This window comes from Podarcis vaucheri (assembly GCF_965113315.1).
Source record: "Podarcis vaucheri genome assembly, chromosome: 10".
Lineage (NCBI taxonomy): Eukaryota > Metazoa > Chordata > Lepidosauria > Squamata > Lacertidae > Podarcis > Podarcis vaucheri.
This window is the reverse complement of record NC_138748.1, coordinates 23410472-23433099: the sequence shown is the minus strand read 5'-3', so window position 1 is coordinate 23433099 and position 22628 is coordinate 23410472. Positions and strand designations below refer to the sequence as shown.

The window sequence follows — 22628 nt, the reverse complement described above, 5'->3', positions numbered from 1 at the left end:
TGAGTCTTTTTTAGAGTTATCTTCAACACTGGTACTGAAGTCATGTTGACTGCTAACTGGAGTATACAAAGTTACACAAGGTTAAAACTCAAGTCTTTGAGCAATTCAGGCACAGAACATGAGGCACATGAGTAAACCTGTTTATTTTATTTTTACCAGTAACTAGACTAGGCTTAGTATACATATCACTAAATAAATCATACAGTACTATGAACATATAAGAAATCATGTTACAAATTTATTTTCTTACTTTCAAGACATGAGTTTGTGTTGTTTTTAGACAGGGAATTACTCTGGAATAGAACCTTTGAACTTAAAAATTCTGAAAAATATAGGTAGGTTGCTACTGTAGACCTTACCGTAATGAGCCAAATACTGATAATGTAAACTGGATAAAATATTGAGACCCAATGCACAATATACAAAGCATTTTAACATTATTTTAAAATACAAAAAAATTGTTGACATGCACAGACTTTGTGATAAGGCAATTAAATTACCATTAAATAGACGGGATGGCATTTAGTGGCAGTGCCAAGAACCTGTAGAATACTGCAGGTTTATAATACATTGCAATCCAATCTGATATCAGAGTAGTTTTATTTATTCTGGCGTAAGTGCTTTGTAGAGCAGGCTGCCCAGTTGGTTTGTTTCCTCTTACATCAAAAACATTTTTAGTTAACAGGTAAACCACATTTTGTTTTTGTCAACATGATTTTGGTCTGCATTTCCAACACATAACAAAATTTGTGTCCCATAATTGTCACAAATTTAGGCAGACCCTAACGAATGTCAGATAAAAAAAACCAAGCCATACCAGAATTGTACTTCTGAGGAAGTTTAGGAACAGATATCCAATAAAATCTTCACTTCAAGAACTGAAAAAAACCAGACATGAATCCCTGATGAATCCCTAGATTCCACTGCATAAGTAGAATGCACCTCCACCAATGCAAAAAGGTGTGCAAAGGTCATCATTACCCTCATCTGAATCCTGCAGAAATCTACCTTCAATCTAGCCCAGGGCTCTAGATTGGGGGAACAGGAGGGGAAAGAATAAGAGATTGTGGCAACTTCCCTGTCTGCTTTAAGTGCCATTGGTGTGTCACTGCTGACTGAAGTACTTTCCCCCAGCCTATCATGTTCATTATAATCACGAGTAATTACATAATGACTAATAAATGTTGATCCCTTTTAGCACAGAACGGATTTCTGAAACAAGGTCCACACCTGAGACTTTACAAACTTTACATATTCACAATTTGGAAATAATTGGAAGCCCTTCGTACATGTCAGATTTTAATCTTATCCAGTCGTTAAATTTCTGCAAAGTTGTTTTCTCCTGGGCTAATATTTTAGCAGCTTTTTTCAGTTTTTCTTCATTTCTTTCTAAATACCGGATGCCATCAGTCCTCAACTGATTCAGCTTTTCTTTGCGATTTTCATCCAGAGCTATATCTTCATTCATCATAGGATTAAATCTGAAGTAGGTGTCTGAAGGCAGAAGGGCATCCAGCATAGTGTGGACTTCTAGTTTTAAAACCAACACAAGAAAAACAAAACATTAGTTTGGGAAGACACATGCAAACTTTACCTAAGAATGAGGAAAAGGTTGAGGTGTAGCACCTCCTCCCTAAATTTAAAGAGGTATCTACTTACCATTGTCTTACTTATCAATGATGGCAACCTTACTTTAAAAATATTTATTTGAAAGTAAAACAGTTGTTTTAAAATAAAGCACAGTCTAAGGGAAGCATGCTTCAGCCTGGAATGTAGTACTCAAATAAACTTGGTCAGTAAGTACGTGTACCTGTGGCACTCAATAGCCCATGGTGCTCATTTGTTACTGAAATTTATACACATAAATGTGATATAGATGCATACCCAATTATTTCTGTTTAGAACATTTTTACATGCAGCTCTACATTCTAGGAAGCCAGGTAACATGAGGCCATATCCGCACAATGAACCAAACATTACCTGGCCCACTGCATCCCCACATTTGTATCACCTTATTTCTGTGATTTTAAGATGTTTTAATGATGTAACTGCCCTGGGACATTAGGGTAAAGGGTAGAATGAGGAATAATAATAATAATAATAATAATAATAATAATAATAATAATAATAATAATAATATATTTTTAAGCAGCCAACTCACAGGAAATAATGTATCTTCACCTTTTGACTTTTCTATTTAGAAGTGAATATTGCACGGTGACATTACTGGCTATGGCTATGTATGTAACTAACCAATCATTACAACAACCCCAGAAGCAGAAAATCACATAATGCCTAGCCCACCATTTGACCAGAAAATCAGAACTCCTTTCATTGTATTCTGACTCCCGTAAATGGGGGAAAAGAGGCTCAGCTGTTACACAATAAATTTTAAAGCCAGGCGATTGTCAACAGTAAGGCACTTCTCTGGCCACAGGAATACAATTTTGGGATTTGGGACACCTTCTGAGTAGCCAAATCCTTGCTGAAATGCTACACCTGGCCCTTTAAGTAATAATAGTAGTAATCATCATCATCATCATCATCAAAAACAGATCTAGAGCAACAGGACTGTGAGACACAGTTCTCTTCCCCGGCTCTTCTATGGTCTATGCTAGGCTTTCCCAATATGGTGCCTTCCTTGTGTTGCTAGGTTACAGCTCCCATCAGTCCCAGCCAGCATGGAAGGGGATGCGAGTTGTGGTCCAAAACATATGGATGCCACCAAGATGGCCTTTCTCATAAAATATTTTATATGGATTTCACACTAAAAACAATTACACAACTTCACTTTAAAAAGTCACCTGTTTTAAATTAGTGCCTCTCTTCACAGCAACACAACACGACTATACAATTTATCTTCTGGTGGTATTCTGTATCAATCCCAGAAGGTTTTCAGTTTTAAAAGAGGCAATGTGTTGCTGGTTCAAGTCAAACAAGTCCTTTAAAATAATTTAGATGAATGTGCAGAATGGAGGGAGATAGTGCTTTTCCACCAATATCAAAATAGGAGATTTAGAATTATGTTGCTACTTAACCACTACTCCCGGCATGCTCAAACCTATACCAGTCCTTGCCACGATTATTTTAATGCTCACTCTGGCATCCCTCCTGAATTTCAAGGCAAGCAACACCTCCATCAGCACTATGGCCCATTTTTAGATATGGTGTATTCATCAATCAAAGAGAGCTTAATAACAGCATAATCAAGGTACAGTCTCAAGCAGTTAATTTAAATGCATATTTGGCATGCTTTATCATCAGCTGCCAGCACAATCCTTATTCACCAAATATCCAGTGCAATATATTAGTCTGACAAAAAGGCTAAACCTTAAATGTATCAAACACACAGACTCATACACAGACTGATTTAACACAATGCATTCTAATTCTCTTTTTATGCTGGCTTTGTATATGAACTAAACCCCAAATCCTCACATGGATGGCGGGAGATAGGGATTAACAAAATAATCTCAATTTGAACAAAGATTATGAAACATGCCCTTGATGGAAACAGAATGTCCTTTGATGTTTTGACTACTGGTAAATCATTTTTAAAAATATCCATGTATGCTATGCTATTCCTAGTCATGAAAACCTGCATTTTAACTCTCCAAAAAGCTACGAAAAGGCATAATACGAAAACAAAACAACCTTAGCCAGTAGGTACCAACCTTCAGTATCAGTGGCACTGCTGATGACATTAGTCAATTTAGCTTTCAGACTTGTATAGGTGACGTTAGGTTTCCCTTCATTTTCATATCGACCTGTTCCCAGGGATATTACACACTGCAGTGGAACATTTGGCCAAAGACACTTGCATTCGTGCACTGCTAAAGCTGTAGGATTATTTAAAAGCAGGCCTCCATCCTGTGAATAATAAAAAAGGAACAAAAGCAAGGGGTTTGAGCCATTCATAACTATAGGCGTATCATTAAAATATTACAAGATTCAAATAAAAAGTCCCAGTGTTCTGTTTTTATTCGCTTTCTGCCAATACTGAAGCAAGGAAGCTACTTAAAATATACTGCTGCTGTACATGCTCAATTTAATTAGTAATGCTACTCTATGGATTCTATGTGACTGGTAAATTTTGTTTCTAAACATGTACGGTATCAATAGCTTTAGGTAATTTAAACTAAGTAAAATATATACATTAATATTAAACAATCATTCCTTTGATGAAAGCCTCAGGCAGACAGAACAGCCATAGCTTTAGATGAGAGCACAAAACTGTTGAACTATGGAGGCTTCAGTCTACTAGTAAAGGGTACTGCTCTGTTCAGGGTACCCGTCACTCTGTTGCCCTAGTTCTTCTTTTGTTTCTTCCCAGCACAATGGCCAGTAATTCTGCGCCAACAAGCATGCTCAGTCCTCACTGGTCTACTCTAAAGCATATGTCCACTGCTTTAAATTTTAATCATAATAAAACAGATATTGAATCAGTTTGTACATCAACTACTGCATGGACACTTCTTTTGCACATAGATTGATTGTAGTTATGTTTACTACAAGCCTAGAATATAAGCCAAATAGCCTTTTCAGACATTTATTTCTACTAGTTCAACAGGAACTATGTTGAGCCTTTCAGAAACCTACCAAAAAAAATTGTTTTGCAGGGAGTGCTTGTAGCCTTTTAGCAGCTGGCAACAGAATCATATTTTAGTGGTACAAGACACTGCAAACAAGCATTTCCACATAAAATATTAAAGAGTTCTTCGTGCACAAATACATAAATTGTCTGCTGAAACCCTGCTGGAGCTATAGTTGTGCCTCCTATCCTCCAGCAAAAAAGCAATAATAATAATAATAATAATATTGCATCCTAGTGTGATGGGAGTAGCTTTTCTCCAATAATGGCATTGACATTTTTTGAGTGAGGGGGCAGAACTACCCATACAACCAACTGCAGGTATTGTTGTCTATGAAACAGGCTCTGAAATTTAGATCACTTTCCCCCTTGAGATTGTAATATGCAAAACCAAATTCTGTTTCCAAAGACATGCAAAGACAAGTGTTGTTGGTTTTTCTATGGGACTAAATAATTTTTTTAAACTGTTCTAATTCTAAATTTATCACATCACACCACAAGAATATCCAAATCACATCTACTTAATATATTGTTCAAACTGCAGTCCAATGAATTCTTTATTGAAAACACAAACTCTTTTTTTCCACAGCTGCAGTAGATAAAGTAGGATGCAGATCATTGGCCTGTTGAGAAAGTCCTTTGATTAAGCTTTCAATACAATCTACAAAAGCTTTTTGAACTCTTTCTGGACCAATTAGTATATTGTGCCTTCAGCAGAAGTAAGAAGAACAGTAGCCTCTTAGTGCACATTTTAAAATTTTGGCTAAAATCAGATTTCGCCTCAGCACCCATAGTAAACACTGTGTTTGCGCTATGAATAAGTCTACTGAATTCAGTTTAATACCCTGGTTCTTTTAAAGCTGAAGATAGTAAACATTAGCAGCAGCATCCACTTGGGATATGTAACATTTAATTTTAAGCAGATCAGATTCATATAACTCTACATCATATGTGCTACAACAGTCTAAAGGCATGATCCTGCAAAGACCTTTTAAGGCCTAATGATGGCAAAAAGTCACATTCCACCCGACAGTTGTGAAAGGGACAGGAAAGACAGCTAAGGCCTCTCGGTCAGCCTGGCTAGTGCCAACTGCCACTAGGGCTGCTCCTAATGAAACTGACCCCACCAGTGGCCATTCTGTCTGGGTTCCCACAGCACCACCACACGGTACAATGCTACGAGTTTTAAGAAGCATGTAAAACTATCAAATCCTAATGTATTTTCATTATATAGGACACAGGAAAACCTAAATGGACAAAAGCTACAAGGCTTTCATATGAGCTTGTTAAATGGATGTTTCCGTCTGCAAAAGGCAGATGGCCAACTTGTGCTCAAAAGGGCAAACAAGAGTTCACAAAAGCTCAGTTTTGAACATTTAACGTATTGCGGCTTTGCTTATGCTCTAACTGCAGTTTCTATTTGCTTTCGTAAATACAGAACATAACTGAGGATCTGTTTAACCACAGTTTGATCATTTGTTTAATGCTTTGCATCGCTAAAGGTTAAAGCTGAATTTAAAATTTCACACGAGTAGACCAACCACATAATGGCATCTTTAAATCTCATATCCCTAGATACTTTAAAGTGTAGAAAAATTGTTATGATGGATGCCCGTCTCTTTGAACTGAATGATCTAGCAACAGCCATATGAAGTGTATGCACATGCCTTGGATTTTATTCAACTGCGTGGCAACTGGCCAAAATTGACAAGCACTTCATTCCATTTATTCTCTTTTCACTTCTCATGTTGCCTTTCCTTGCCCTCTATTTTGTCTTCCCTGCTCCCTATTTATTCTTATTCCAACTGCAAGTTTCTCTCTTCACTAGTCCCCAAATATACATGAGCCACCCCTGCCTCTCTTTGTACTCTTGCATTCTTACATTGATCCCTTGCCCCGCTGTTGCCATAAGCACACTGGGAACATTTAAAATGTTTTATGCCACTTTTGGCTGTGAATTAAGTTCAAATTTAATGCTTTGACAAAAAAAGAAAAAAAGTATTTGACAGCTATTGCAATCGTCAACACAGAGCTTTGATCTCCAGGCCCTTTCTGGTATAAAAGTATCTGCTTATTTTTAGATTGCGACTTCTAAATGTCAGACTGGCAACTGCCAAAGGAATTTATCTATGCCACTTTTTTATTATTATTTAAGAACTTTTTTTAAGTGTGAAAGAAACAAATTATGGGGCAGAACACTGTCACTTCTAACTTAGCTTTGTTTGTTCCTTGCCAGATCAAAGACAAGCTTTTCCTTTCTCTCTTTTTTAAAAAAGAAGTTCCATGTTACGTGCTTTACTCAAAACATGTACATGGCAGTAAAGAGACAGAAACCTAAAAGTTAAATTCCCCTGAGATCCATGCTTTAAAAACTTGCTATCCTGATTTCCTTCTCCCTTTCTCACAAAGTGCTGCAGACCTCCCTGCTGTTCATAGTGGGTGATGGGGAGGACATTACTTAATATGCATGATTTTTAGACGTTGCTGGGAATTTTACCAGTTGTCTTCTTTAAGATTTCAGAGCTCATACACTCAAGAAAATAAATTCTATTCTTCCTATTTAGTATTTTACCGCCTAGTCTAGGACAACTGGTGGCAGGACTTTTTAGAAAGTTCTGTTGGTACTGGAATATTTGGTACTGTAACAAGTGGCATCAGGACACCTTTGGCAACAAAAACCAGGGCAAAATACATCCATCCTAAACTCAACAGGAGACTACTAATTAAGACTTTAAAATCTTGTTACTCATTTTCAACAGCACTGTACATGTAAAGCCTATTGTGCATTTTCTTTTTCAATAAAAAGCCGGAATTTCAAGTTACACTGTACCAGGCACTTTCTTCCTTTTCCTAAAACACAGGTTTTTTTACTTTGACACAGTGAAGTTATGTGAACTGAGTCCCATGGCACTGAAAGATGTGATTTAGCAAAGCCAATTCCAATACTTGGAGTTTGCTAGCTCCATAGCAACCATTTCACCTCAATGCCTGTGCAGACATGCTTTGCATTTCGAGTTCATTTTCACAGACTTGCTCTGTTTACCTTCATTGTGCTTGTGAAAAAGAAAACTCCAAACTAGCCAAGGGAATATTCACTTACAGAATTGTTCTATTTAAAAATTAAATTCAGCATCGAAATATGAATATGGGGCTTCTGCTATACGCAGAAGGCGTTTTTAAAATTGCTGTCTTCTGAGAATTTTAGCACTTTCTTTTGTCTGATAAATATAGGATAGAACAGTCAAGGTAAAGTATGATAACAAAAGCATTAATGGAATGACATTCTTGATTACATGAGCATCTTTCAATCACTCCACTGAATTGTGGATTTTTATTTATATAAACAAATTAAGACTGATCTTTAACATTTATTGGTATGCCTTGGACTCCCATAAAAGCTGTGTGTTCAATAAACACTCATTTAGCACAAAAGATGTGCTTTTGCATCACTTAAGACTTACAACCATTTCTATAGTATTTAAAATGGGAATTAATACTTGAACAACAGCAGAAAAATGACACCACCACAATACTAAACAGAAAAGAGCATTTCAGGGAAAAGAAAGGACATTAGTTCAGGTTGTCTTTAAAATTGGGCAAAGCCAAAGTCTGTACTTAACTGTCTTAGTTACAGAGTTCTAGTTTCCACTCCCTGTTCACTAGTGTCACCAAATCACAGTTGTGACACCCTGGAGTTCCAAGTTTACACCTCTCTCATTTTTGACGGCAAGCACAATATTGCCTCTAAACAGATGAGTGAGGAATAAAAAGCATCTCTGGACTACACTGCAAAGAGGTATTAAGGGTACCAAAACCATGTCTGGGTTAGCAGCTGACAATCCCATCCCAATTCCATAGCTGCCCTCAACGCACACAGTTCTATTCCCTGCCAATTTCCAGTACTGGAATTTAATACCATGGCAGAAAGGCATGGGAGACATTCCTGGGAGAAAGCACTCTTATCATGTTCCAGTATTCATACCCAGCTTAAGTCCTGTTACTAGAAAATGGCCAAGGAGATGAAATCAAGCACCCTTAGCTCCATGCCACAAATAGTAGAAGGTCCCACCCCCCCCTCCATGTCTATCAATTTTTAAAAACTTGAGCCCGTGATATGATAGAAATGCTTCTTGTGTTTTGTTAATCTCCAATGATATTTCAAAAATTATCCTACGTATCTGACACAGTGATCCTAAGAGTGAAGCATGGGCATAACAGGAAAGACCTTGCATAAAATCTTAAAATTCTCATGTGGATATAAAGTCTACTGATAAAGGCAAGAGAAAGGAACAAAAACAACATTTGATTGTACGTATGTTGGAAACAGGCTCCCAGTTACTGTTATGAAACGAAAGCTTTGAAAACGTTTCATCAAGGGTCACACTCTTCCTCGTCCTATATGCACGTCCTAATACAATTGTTTTACACATATGGAATTATTTAATCATTCTTAATTTTTGTTATGTATGGAGTCCTTTTTACATATGGAGGTTTATTATTATCTTTTTTTTAACCATGAAATTGTTTCAAGGTATTTTATGGGAAGCAATTCATAAAAGGACCCAAAGAAATACAAGTTGCGACAAAATTATATTGGGCTTGCTTGCCAAAAGAATTAATTCTTCTTCATGTCAGGAGCCAGTTGCCATTCTGTACGGCAGAGGAACATGTAACACTAATCCAGGGTAGCTAGCATGATGCTTTCCAGATGCAGTTAAACTACAGTCCCATCATCCCTGACCACTGGCTGCAGCTGCTCAGAGTTGCTGGACTCTCCTTCATTGGAGGATTTTAAGCAGAGGTTGGATGGTCATCTGCCATGGATGCTTTAGCTGAGATTCCTGCATTGCAGGGGGTTGGACTAGATGGCCCTTGTGGGTGCCTTCCAATTCTATGATTCCATGAAGCCCAACACCTGGAAAACTCTGACAGTATCTATCGAACACCAGTATGAAAAGGAGTTTAGTTGTGTAACACGCAGTCAATACAGGAAGTATTCTAAGCAGATGGCAGATTATAAAAGGTGTTACAAAGAGAAAAATACTGGCAGCTGTTGCAGCGACTGTGACAATAAAATTTAAGTACAGCAATCCAGTGTCTTGTACCATGCAGGGAACTCGAGAACAAGAGAGGGGGAGTGGATTGTAAGGTTTTACTACATCCTAAGTGGTCTGATCTCACCCCCTCCCCATTCTTCCAGAGAAATACTTTTTCAAGCACAAGGGGAAATAAATCAGGGCTTTTGGAAAAACAACAACAAAGCAGCATATCTGTACTATCCTGCTTGCCTGGAAGATAATGCTTCCCAAGATTTGTTCTGAAGCACTGTTCGCTTCTGAGTCACAATTAAAAAAACCCCAAAATACAAAATGTTCCTCGCTGCGGAAGTTAAGTCTTCATGAGTTGGAAGGTAACAGGAACTGTGACCCTTAAATCTAACAGTTGAAAACAGATCTTGAGTAAAGCCTATTCTCTTTGTATCACAAGCCCCCTTCTAAGATCTGAACAGCACAGGGTTTTCCTATGCTTTTAGCAGCTGCTTGCAACATTTTGAGAGAGGTAGCATTTCCCCCCTTTTATCTACTTGTTTCATATACCACAGAATCCCAGCCCTGCCACAATCCAGAGATCACTGATCATTATTTATACCTCCCGGTGGGTGGTATTTCAGTCTATACTGGCTAATTGCTGTCTGGGTTGTTGAGAAAGTTCACTGGCCACAACAGTTCTATTTATTGACAGGTCGGAAGAAGGAGCAGCATCTGTAACACTCTTTGCATCAATCTGCATGTGCTACAGGAATGCAGATTCTCTTAACTTCTCCTTCTTCACAACCGACTTGAACTATAGACAAACCATCTAAGCCTAGGAGTGCATGCATTAAGTATGTTAAGAAAAATGTATAAAATACGTTAAGTGATGCAATAATGAATAATGATATGCCTTGCATGGTCATTTGCCATGCTGGCTAAGGCTGTTGGGAGTCCAATGACATTTGGATTGCCACAGGTTTCCCAGCCCTGCCATATAGAACTAACCGCCACGTATCCTTAAGGCTTTTCTTCAGAAACCACCGTTTGTAAACATCACTTGATTTTAAACAAAACTGCTACCTACTACAAAAAGCAAACGTGAACAAGTTGATAACAGAAACTAGCAGGAAAATAAATTAAGTAGCGACAGAGACAAGTATTAACAACAAATATCTCTTTAAGAGCTTCATCATTCAGAGTGCCTTCAGGTGTCTCTGAAGCAGCCATTGCGTAAAGCTGGCATTGCCACCAAAGAAGTCCTCTTGCAGACAGACTCCTGCTGAGCTTCAGTCAACAAGGGCACTCAGAGAGAGGATCACAGCTACTGAACTGAGAGCATGAGGGAGAATATACAGTGGACGCTCAGGTTGCGAACGTGATCCATACGGGAGGCGCGTTCGCAACCCGCAACACTGCGTCTGCGCATGTGTGGGTTGCAATTCGGCGCTTCTGTGCATGCGCAACCACCGAAACCCGGAAGTAACCCATTCTGGTACTTCCAGGTTTTGGCGCGTCTGTAACCTGAAAAAACGCAACCTGAAGCGTCTGTAACCTGAGGTATGACTGTACAGGGGAAGACAAGAACCTAGGGTCGAAGCAGTTTGAAGGCTTTGCTAGCTAGGAATCAGCACACTGCCCCAAGAAAAATTCCATTGCTGAACAGACTGCATGCAAATATGGAGAACAAACGGAGCTATTAATTTAGTTCTATGCAACAGAGATCTGGGGGAGGCTGCTGCAGGGAAAAGGAAGGAGAAAGTGGTGAAGTGATTTTCGCCAATTCCCCCTTCTTTCTGCAACCCACCGACACCCCAACAGAGCATCTTCTCAGGGGGCAAAGGAGGAATTAACGAAAGTAATTCCCGATCCTTAAGTGGGAGGATAACACAAACAGAAAACCATCAACGGGATCTCTGGGCCGAACCCTCTGTGTCTAGTTCAACCAAAACTTAATCACATTTCAGCTGAATTTAGTCTATGGCTAGGATACCTTTCAATGTAATCACTATTTATTGTTAACTTGACAATTTAATATTTATCTTTCATATTTATAAACACTTGTCACATCTGTTTGTTTTAGCTTTGCGCTGCATTTTAGTGCAGCAATTTTATTTCATACTGTCTTCTAAAAATTGCAAGCCATCTTGAGGTTCCTGTTGGGAGGTGGGATATATATATATATATATATATTTGCTTTCGTAGATTTTCACGGGTACAGGAATGCAGGTTTTGGTGTCTTCGGGTGTCTTCCCGTGTAAGAGTCGGGGTGTCTGTGCGACGTTTCGACGAGGTCGAAACGTCGCACAGACACCCCGACTCTTACACGGGAAGACACCCGAAGACACCAAAACCTGCATATATATATATATATATATATATAAGAAGCCGAAAGCACCAGCCTGAAGATGACGAGTGAGACCTCGTCGAAACGTCGCCCAGACACCCCGACTCTTACACGGGAAGACACCCGAAGACACCAAAACCTGCATTCCTGTACCCGTGAAAATCTACGAAAGCATATATATATATATATATATATTTCAAAATGAACAGAATTCTAAGAGCGGTTTCCCTTTTTCTTTTAGGGAAAAAATGCCATACTGCTGGTCTGGTTTTCATGCCCCTTCCTCACTGAAATCTCTTTTAGCAAATTAGCAACATATGAAGCAGCCGTAAGACTCTCAATATTGTCACACATCAAAGGACTGGTATACTTAATAAACTGGTTCATTAGGCAGGAGGCAGAACTAAAAGCAATGAATTTTTAATGCCACATATCAAAGGACTCTTCCATTCAATGAAAACATTAATTAGCATCAGCATACAACTCTCACAGCAGTTGCCCTGGCATTAAAGTTTGTCAGCATACCTTGAAACACGCAGGGCTTTGCTAGAGATCACAGAACTATGAAACCTTTATTGTAAGGTTAAGCAATTCACCAAAATCAGAAGACTCTTTGAACTACTGAAATCAATACTGCAGTATGAACACTGAATAGTGTTTCACTGCCTGAATTCATGGCAAGGAGCCATGGTTAATCTTGCTTCCCTAGTGCACATGCTCTTATCATACATATGTACCATATGTCTAAATCATGCCTGTGTCATATAAGGTACATACATAAGGCTCACTTTAAAGCAATATGTGAAATGAGCTGCAATCTTGTTTGATAGTATTTGCTGTTAAATAATTAATCCCATTTTAACTCCCATTCTACCCTAGATCAATTTTGTCTACAAAGAAATCTAATTATTATGATTTAAAGAAAAGCAACATTACAACCAACCTGATGAAGGTCATGGCCCAGCGCATACTCCTGGAAGTAACCTGGTGCAGCAGATGATGCTCTGATAGCTTGCCATAATTTATACTGGCAACTTCCAGGATAGTGAGACTTGACTCCGGGAAGGTGATTGTAATTTCTAAATACAAAGGCTTTCAACGGTGTCCCTCTGCTTACAATGGTGCTTATTGCAGCCACCTGACAAGAACAGGGAAACAAAACATTAAATGAAGCCAATAACTGTTTTCTACGACTTCAGTGGTTAGAAATGGGACACATACACCTTATTAGACAAACTTTATTTTCACACTCAGTTATATGGCAATGTTGATGGTCAGATGTCTTAAATGGTCTTATCAGTCTAACACTTTGATTAGAGGATGCCATAATAGTTAAGGTTTTATAGAAGTGCTTCAGTAGTTTAAAGTATACACAAGAGAAAACAAATATTTACTGATCAATGGGGGAAATGTAACACATGGCACTTGTTATGAGCAGTTAACTGAGATTTGACAGCCCCCATTACCTGAATTTTGGAGAAGGAAAAGATATAGAATAGAAATCAACCACACAGTCAGAAGATGGCAGGAATACATAAATCCCCAACACTGTTTTTATTCCTCACATTTGAAGATCTTAGATTTGAAATTTACTACACAGGCATAAAGTGAGTGATAATTCATAAAGACTTCATCATATGCTTTGATAAGAAATAAATTGCTCAAACCAACTAACTCCATTATCATACAGTATCTTGAAACACTGTAGTTTGTGAAGGTAAAATAATTTGCAAAAACTTTTAGAGATTACTTAGCAACTTTATTTTTGGGGGATATATGGTAACGTAAGGAAAGCAGGTTAGCTTATGGCAGCTTCACTGATGCAAATCTATGAAAAAGGTTAACCTAGCTGAAAAAAGTTAACTTAGCTCAAGGGTTCCCAACCTGCGGCCCATGGGCCAAAAGCGGCCCACAGAGGCTGTTTAACTGGCCCACGAGCCACCCCCGAACCGAGCCGCCCGCTTGGCGAGTCCCTGTGCCGCTGCACTAAACCGGTACAGCGCAGCACGGGGACTCTCTTCCGCGGCTCCAGCATGCCCAAACACCAGAAATCACGTCTGCCCATGTCCACGGCACCGGAAATCACTTCTGCACATGCCCAGACACTGAAAATTACTTCTTCACAGGCGCAATTTTTGGCGTCTGGGCACACGCAGAAGTGATTTCCGGAGCCATGTACATGCGCAGATGCAATTTCCAGCATCGCTCTGCGCCAGCCCGGCCCACGGAGGATCTCCGCGGGAGTGATCCGGCTGATGCCCGGTAACCCTTGGCGGCCCCTGACCTAGCTAATAGAGATACTAATTATTTTTTGGCCTTTCTGTTAAGTAAACAGCAACGAAAGAACCCCAAGGTTCTGAGTTTTCTTTCCCCCCCTTTCTGTTCCCAATTGCTCTTCCCCATCTTGTATTTTAGATTGCAAAGCTGAGGGCAGGGGCAATTTTATTACTGTTCACATTTCTGGGATAAAAACACTTGAGATGAATAAAATATTCTAAATGTGGAATCACTAACACACTTTTTTGCTTTCATTTCATAGTTAAACTGTAAATAAGGTAGGCAATGCAACACTAAAAGCTACCATAAGATTAGCAATCTTCCAAGTATTCTGTAGACAGAAGCATTTTGAATATCTGCCTCTTAGAAAGCAAGGTAAGATTTGGAAAATCGTTCACTAGGTTTTGTGTTCACAGTTCTTATATCTTCTGAAGTTGCATTTATACAGTAGTGACGAGTTCTGTGCTTATAAAAGAGAATGATGGAGCTGAATACAATGAGATAGTTAAGTTGCTAAATTACCTAAAGGCAAGAAGAATGAATAACTCCCACATTTAACATGCTTAGAAATATATTTAATTAATGTCCCCCACCCCCAAGAAAGGCTTCTTTTAACCTCCTACACAAGGAGGTTCCACCCCAGAACAATTCTAAGAACTAAACATATAAGAGAGATTTTACAGGTTAAAGGAAGACTTTCTAAACAGTGACTCTATTTCAGATATTGCCGTTAACAGTGAGTGCAATACTATTCCCTATCATGGAAAAATTAGCATCAGAAATGTTTGAGACATTTATACCGTGATGCACACAGCTCAAATACCATCTTTTAAATTGCTACTCTTAACAAATCAGTGGGTGTATATTTCTATTTGTATCCCATTTAAGAACTTGCCTTTGTTTGAGAAATCGTGACTCAAGCACTTAAACCCCGCATTTATGCTATTGTCGTACTGTTTTTCTCTACCCAATTACAAAGTAAAATCATTCTATTTAAAAAATAGCTTAAAAAACAGAAGAATTCTCACATGCAAAGCTGAAATGATCACTTATAAGGTATATTACTTGGCTATGACAAAAGCAATGCATAGATTTGTACATTTCTAGATGGTGCTAACACAAACCAATACTCTTCAGTATTTAATGATGCAAGCCAAATTCACCCTACCTGTACAGAGACCCTGAGCCCTGGAGGTGGAAAGAGTGAACTCTCTCTGCTAGAGTGTTCAATTCTAAAGCCACCATTGATTTGAAAAGCAACAGAAGGTAGCAGGCGCCTAGGAAAAGCCAATATGAATAGAGTTTTCAATATCAGACAACCCACTCCACTCTTCCTTATTGACTACAATCAGGTCTGGATCTTGATCTTCTGGGGAAGAAAACTATCGCTGGGATAGACTATTGGTGGAGAACAAGACTACTGCTGAGAAGCAGGGCTTGAGTACTTATTAAGAGCTTCCCCACGGTTAAAAAAGTGAGGATCTGGAGAAGAAGCATCCCTGCTTTCAGCAAAAACCACAGCTGCAGAAGTAACCACTGCTGATAGTTGAGAGACTGAAGTACTACAGATTGAGGGAGCCCCAGTGCTTGTGAAAAACTGAGAACTTGAAACAGGTTATGCTTCTGACATCTGGGCATTTGAAGCAGGCTGAGAAGGAGTAATAAAATTCTTTGCCACAGCCTGCAGTCAGGAGTAAAAGGAAGCTGCTGTTCCTGAACATTTAGGTTACCAGACATATTGCCACACTGTTGAAATGAGCCACTGCTGGACTGGGACGTAATAGGCAAGCCAGCACCCACTTGGGGCTGAGATGGAGAAACAGGCAAACCAGCACCCACTTGTGGGTGTTGGAAAAGCCCTTCGTGGGGGAAGAAGAAAAACTGAGGAATTCCTCTGTAAAGGATGGCAGAGATGAAAAGCTATGTCCTTCTTCCCCCTCAGATGGTTCTTCCAATTCTGTGTGAGGCACACCTGGCCAGCTCTGAAGAAAGAGCAGCAGGTCTTCTATGCATGGCTGCATTAAGATCAGGATTGAAGATCAGTTTTCCCCAATATGGTCAAGACTGAAGGAGTAGAAGGGCCGGGTCTAGCCCTTAAAGCCAGGGGTAGAATATCCTAATACTACTCACCTAATACTGAATCTTAAGTCTTTCTGATGCCAGGCAAAAACATTTTTACTCAGTCAGACCATTTAAAAGTGCATTATCTTGTTGACCATTTGCTGAGAGTTCTGGAAGAGCTGCTCTCTGTCTCAAAGGCCTTTTCCACCAGGCCTGGGATGGTGGGGCCCTGACTGACTCCAGCCACAAAAGTTGAGGCTGCTGAACAAACTTTTAGGCTAGGGTGTTGTTGGGGGTTTTTTGCTTGGAAGAAGGGTTGTTGCTGTTAGTTTTTTGTAATTTTGAACTTATTATTTATGACTACTTTTGCTATGTTGTAGGTTTTATTTCCCCATGTTATAAGGCATAGTTTGAACTGAGGAAAGGCAGAATACAAATAAAATTGTATCTGTATGTATGTATATTGTTGAACTGCTTTGTTGTCCTGCTGTTTAAGCAGTATTTTGGAACATTTTTGTATTTTTAAAATTTTGTTTACATATTTATTTTAAGTGTCCCCAGAAGTTATAAAACTGAAGGATTGGAACTAGATGTTTCATTACAGTCCAGATCTTAAATGGGTACTAGGAATAAATCACATGACTCAGCTCAGGTACAGGACAATCATGCCTTGCCCAATTATAGCTGGTTTTATACAAGCTCTTCCAGGCTCATAAGACAGGGATTGGTTCATGACAAAAGATGAGGTGGAAATCCTTTTCCCAATACCAAGTATTTAGGGTTAAAGAAAGACAGTGGCCAGGGAACCTCTTCCTTGGTTTTTTTCCTGTCACTCTCTTCCCACTGGCAACTGCTTGCTTAGAGGACACATACTGCAAAAATTAGAATCATGTTCATATTGAACTTTGCAAGGGACTGACCAAGAAACTTAGGAATCTAGGTGGCTAAAGTATATATGCACTCATCCTACTATGGATCTGGTTTAGAATTTGTCAGATTCAGGAACATTTTTACTTTTTAACGTCCAATGACCACTCACTGGATTAATGTGCCTACAGAATTAAATTCTGTACCCACTTGCCTGTTTAAATGCCCATTTCCTACATGCTGATGATAACACATTAGGAACTGAGCACTGAGAAAAGAGTTCTAAAACAAAGACGAACAATACTTAATTGACCTTAGGACATGTTGTGCAACACATGTTTAAACAATCTTACATGCTTGCAGTACATTTAAAAAAAAACCAAACTGATCAAGTACACTGACCTTAGGACATCTGGGATTTCTGGCTGTTTCAATCATAACATCTGATCCCATTCTCTCTCTAAGGAAAAAGGACAAAACATGACAAGTTACCATTTTATTTTTTTAATATGCTGTCTGCCATTCTATTTTTTTATATTTCTAAAGAAATACAGCTGCCCTGATCTTCAAGCTGACATTCCTTCTCACATACTATTCTCACATACTATATGCTCTAAACGCTTAGGCAAGGGAGATCATTTATTTGGATTCTACTGGACTGCATCCAGACTAAATCAGCTGACCGTAGCATCTACTGAAATCAATTTGACAAATTAGTCATTTTTTACTTCCGACAGAAATCTATGGGACTCAATTTCAACTAACTTAATAGGTTAGATCCAAACTCTGTACCATTTTTGTTTTCTTTTAGACCAACGGCAAGAACACGTTAATATTTACCACAGTTTTAGCATTTTTACCATACAGACAAAATTCCTCAGGTGGTGAGGAATTTTAGTGAAAATAATGAACCACAATGAAGAGAGCTATTGAGCAGTTGGGCATGTAAAAAGAAAACAGAGGGCCCCAACTCAATTTATTTGTCAGAAACAAAATTATATTAAAAGGCTTTCAAATGGTTTGGCAGCCTGAACAAACAATTTTTTTTTAAAGAATCACCAACCACGGACTTTAAAGATAGGTGTCACCATATCTACTTGCAGTTAATATTTTATACTCCTCTGTTGCAATAACATTTGTCACTGTGATATGAATTCTTAGAATTTACAGGATGGTAGAATGAGGACTGTGCCTATTTAATACTTTGATGTACATTGAAGTAAGCAAAATTAATGATGATTTTAAACAAATCAATAGATAAATTTAACTTACATAAGAATCTTCTCCCAGATTTCACTGTCATAAAATGCATGGCTCCAGCCCATTTTAACTGTCCCAACAATGACATTTTGCTTAAACACATCAGTTCCTAGTTTACGATAAAGTTCTTCACACTCGTCCAGAGGGATATGGAATAATCCCAACATAAATGCCAATATAGCACCTAAAAACAAACATGATTCATAAACTGTAAATGTGGTATTTTATATGAATATTACCTAATGCATCATTTATAGGAGCACAGCATAAAGACATAAAAATCTTTATACTCTGAATATTCTAAAAGTTAAAAAATAATAATCAGGATTATTTTGGTCCCTGGAGTGTAAATATTATTTCAATGTCTATGCAACCCGATTATAAATATTTTTGAGACATATTTTTAGGACGAATTATTTGTAGAATTTGGAAGTTGATAAATGCATGCTAATATAACTGAGATATTCACATTAAGCATTCATTTATAGTGCCACCTAGAGTGTAAGAATATGATGGCCTGGGTTTGCACATCACATGAAGCCATAGATAATGCAATTGAACAGTGTGATGGGGAATGCTGCTCAGAAGTCCATACAGGACTATTTACCTGTACTCACTCCACAAATGTAGTCAAAAAGATGATGAACCGGCTTTCCAGTGAGCTCTTCTAGCTTACGAAGTGTCTGAAGTGCTACTAAACCCCTGTAACACAAAAAACCCAAAAATGTTATGCAATTTATCATTTGTTAAGTAAAAGCCAAGTGACAGTATGTTTAAGTCACTAGCTATCAAGCTTTCAGTATCATCCATTGCTATATCCTGGGAAATGTGGCATATTTAAAGGCAAAGAACACGTTCAAAACTGATTGATCTCTCCCAGTTGATATGCTTTAATAAGTGTTTCCTATACAGGTCACAGGAAATACATACTTTTTAGGAAAGAAAAATAAAAAGGTTACTAAGGTTGGTAAAGAATAGAGAAGCAATGCTGACTTTAAAGTCAGTAATTTCCCCTCTCTACCAGTAGCTCTGAAGTGGACTGTTCCTAGTGGTTGCAATCTTCTGCAGTAGGATATAGTAATGGTAATCATAGAGCATATTCAAAAGCAGAGCAGTTTTGCAAAATTCCACAGCAACCAATGCTCAAAACACGTAAGCTATGAAACTGCATCAGTCCTAAGGTAGCTGACCACAGAGAATACAAAAATATGTAAATTATTCACCAAAGATTAAACCTGAACTGCATGACACCTTGGCAACTTAAGATCTTATAGGTTGTGTGTTTGAGAAATAAAAGAAGCCAACAAAGTGAAGCATGCACACATTGTTGACTTACTGGTTATCTTAGCTATCAAGTCCTAACATACATACACGAATTATTATTCAGAAATTGTGCCCTGTCTACATAGAGCTTATGCTTCAGTAAGCCAGCACAGGATTAAAACCCAAGGTGCAAACCACTGAGTTAAAATCTTGCCTCTACCATGAGTCACTCTCAACCTCAGACCTTATTGGCAATTTAGGACCATAATACTTCTGTCCGATGAAAAGAACTTTGAGTTAAGAGTCAGTGCTAGTCCTACTCAGAAGAGACCAATTGACATTAATGGACACAACTATCTTAGGCTCATTAGGTAGCATTCAACTAAGTTATACTCAGAAGAGACCCACCAAAATGAATGGACCTAACTTAGCTGTGCTCAATCTCAATGGGTCTACTTTGAGGAAGAACTCAGCTGTACACAACCCTTTGAATCCAATCCAGTATATTTTATCATTTTAAAGCTGAAATATTATCATTTTGTTAATTAACACTTTTCTACCCGGTGAGAATTTAAGTGCAAAGGTTGGTGAAATTTATTTTGTGGAGCACAAATCTAACGGCAGCTTCACCGTTAAAACAGAAATTGCCAAGGCAAAAACTGAAATCATGGCATTTGGAGAGAATGTGTGCTAGAAGGAGCCCAGATACCAAGAAGACATCAAGCGAGAAAGTAGTTGCTAAGGAAAGCAGAAACAAGAATACATTACCACATACCTTCACAGCTCACTGATTCAAAACAAGACAGAATGGTAATGATTACGAGTAATTAATGCTTTCAGGCAGTTCTGTACTTTATGCACAATTAATTGGTTAGTGTCAAATTTATGTTAGTTGACAGTTGGTGAGATTAGTCCAAAATATCACCATAACTGGCAATGAGCACTGAATGAAGAGAAACGACAAAGAGCTTTACAGGGACTTTACCAAGGACAATTTATTTGTTCAACATGCTCCTAGCCATCTCAACTCTAAACCAAAGGTGGCTTGTAATTCTTATAAATGGTCCATTAAATATGACAAAATATCGAAGAAAAATGCTTGCCCTAAACCATTTCTATTGCCAGTGAAAGAAACTGGATATCCGCTACTATTTTTTCCACAGGCAATTATATAACCAATGAAGTTTTCTTTTCTTTTTAATTTAACATGCTCACATGCATCATTCTTTCCTGTTTTAGGATATGGCTCTGGGTTAAAAACATTCAAAAGGAAACACAGATATGGCCTTGTCCAGGGGTCGGCAAACTACGGTCCGCGGGCTGGATGCGGCCCGAGGGGGTCATTAAACCGGCCCTTGCCACCCACTCGGTCAGTCCCCGCATGGAGCTAAACTGGAGCACCACACTGGTTTAGCTTCTTGCAGGGACTGACTTCTGAGACGCAGCCACGGCTTCCTATTGGCTGCAGGAAGGTCCTGCAGCCAATCGGAAGCCGCAGATGCCTCCTCCTCCCCCGCCATGGCTCCAAAAGCCAGCAGGGAAAGAGTGACGGAAGTGTGCGCATGCGCACGGGTGTGTGCGCTTCCGTGCGTGGGCGATCCAACCGCTGGCGAAGTTTGCCGATCCCTGGCCTTGTCCATTCTAGATACATTAGCTAAATTAAACAAGGGTGCCAACAGCCACTGTGTTTACTGCATAACTCTTTGATTTTCTCTTCAGATATGGAAAAAAAAATCTTGTTCTATCTAAGAAAAAATGACTATTACTCAGCAAGGTGGTCAACATATTATACAGCGCCTTTCCACTGGTCTACTTAAAGCCAGCTGCATAAACTCCTCAATTCCATTTACATCAGTCACTCCATCTGGCTAAGAGAAGAGAGATGGGACTGCAAGACCTCTTCATCTGCTCTTCTCCAAATTTTTTGATTCCTGCTGTAAACCTTAAAATCTCTAAGGGATTAGTGTCTGAGCTTGCTTTTTTCTTTCTCCCTCCCAGTCCATTCTCCTTTTGTGCCACGTCTTTTACTTTGTGAACCTGACAACAGGGACCTGTCTTCTCACTGATAGTTGAGAAGGTGGTATTCAAGCATGTTTTGCCTAAAGAATGGGATAAAAATGCTAATAACAATAGTAATAGTTTGCTTGCTCGGTTTCATGCTGTTTGAGAAACTACGCCATCCTAAGACTAATGAACTCACCATGTATTTTCCAAGATAGACTACACAAATACCAATAAAGGTTTTTCCGCATTCCAGAGGTATTAGTATATGCTAATCTAAACTGTATAAGATTCTACTGTTCAGCAACAATAGAGGATGGAGCAGGTGGCCATGACCCAAGAGAAACAAATTCACAAATAAGTTTAAACAGAAGTGTTATTTAAAAAACATTTACATATTTGTCATGGTTACACTAAAATAAACCTGGCTGAAGATGCAAGTTGTTTGCGCTATCAATTGAGAATTTCAGTCTGTTAGTAAATGAAAGTAGGACACTCTCAAGTGACCCCTTTCAAACAAATATGTGGGTATCAAGTGCTGAAAATAATAATAGTATGCACTTCTGTTAGGAATTAGATTTGAAAGATCTTTTTATTTAAAAGAAACAAAATTCAGCCTAATGACAGGCCAAAAGCAGGCAAACCCCCTCCAGCACTTTAATATGATGATGAAGTCAGGGACCCATAACTATTCTCCAGTCTATGGTCTTGCCACACTTCCATCTTGCTAATGGAGACTTTCCAGTTATCATGGTTATGGATAATTTTTTTCCAGTTATCATGGTTATGGATAAATTCTTTCCAGTTATCATGGTTATGGATAAATTCTGGAAAATATGTTACACTGATTCATTGTTTAACATTACATGCATGCCTGTGTTTCCTCCTCCATTCCAACTTTAGTTCCTTTCACTTTTGCAGGAAGTCTAGC

The 22628-nt window shown here is 38.7% G+C and overlaps 1 protein-coding gene across 4 annotated transcripts in view; it reads right to left on the bottom strand.

Annotated features, from left to right (window-relative positions):
* Positions 1–124: 124 nt before the first annotated feature.
* PNPLA8 (patatin like domain 8, phospholipase A2) overlaps positions 125–22628 on the bottom strand; it is a 40165-nt gene continuing 17661 nt past the window's right edge. For 3 of the 4 annotated variants that reach the window (XM_082239616.1, XM_082239614.1, XM_082239615.1), the window contains exons 5-10: positions 19041–19135; positions 18446–18617; positions 17576–17633; positions 12912–13106; positions 3675–3870; positions 125–1530 (exon numbers count right to left, since the gene is read on the bottom strand). In XM_082239616.1, coding sequence (XP_082095742.1) covers positions 1256–1530; positions 3675–3870; positions 12912–13106; positions 17576–17633; positions 18446–18617; positions 19041–19135 — 991 coding nt within the window. In that variant the 3' untranslated portion in view covers positions 125–1255. Of the gene's footprint in view, positions 1531–3573; positions 3599–3640; positions 3871–12911; positions 13107–17575; positions 17634–18445; positions 18618–19040; positions 19136–22628 lie in introns of those variants that run through there. The other variant, XM_082239617.1, reaches the window with a different exon arrangement.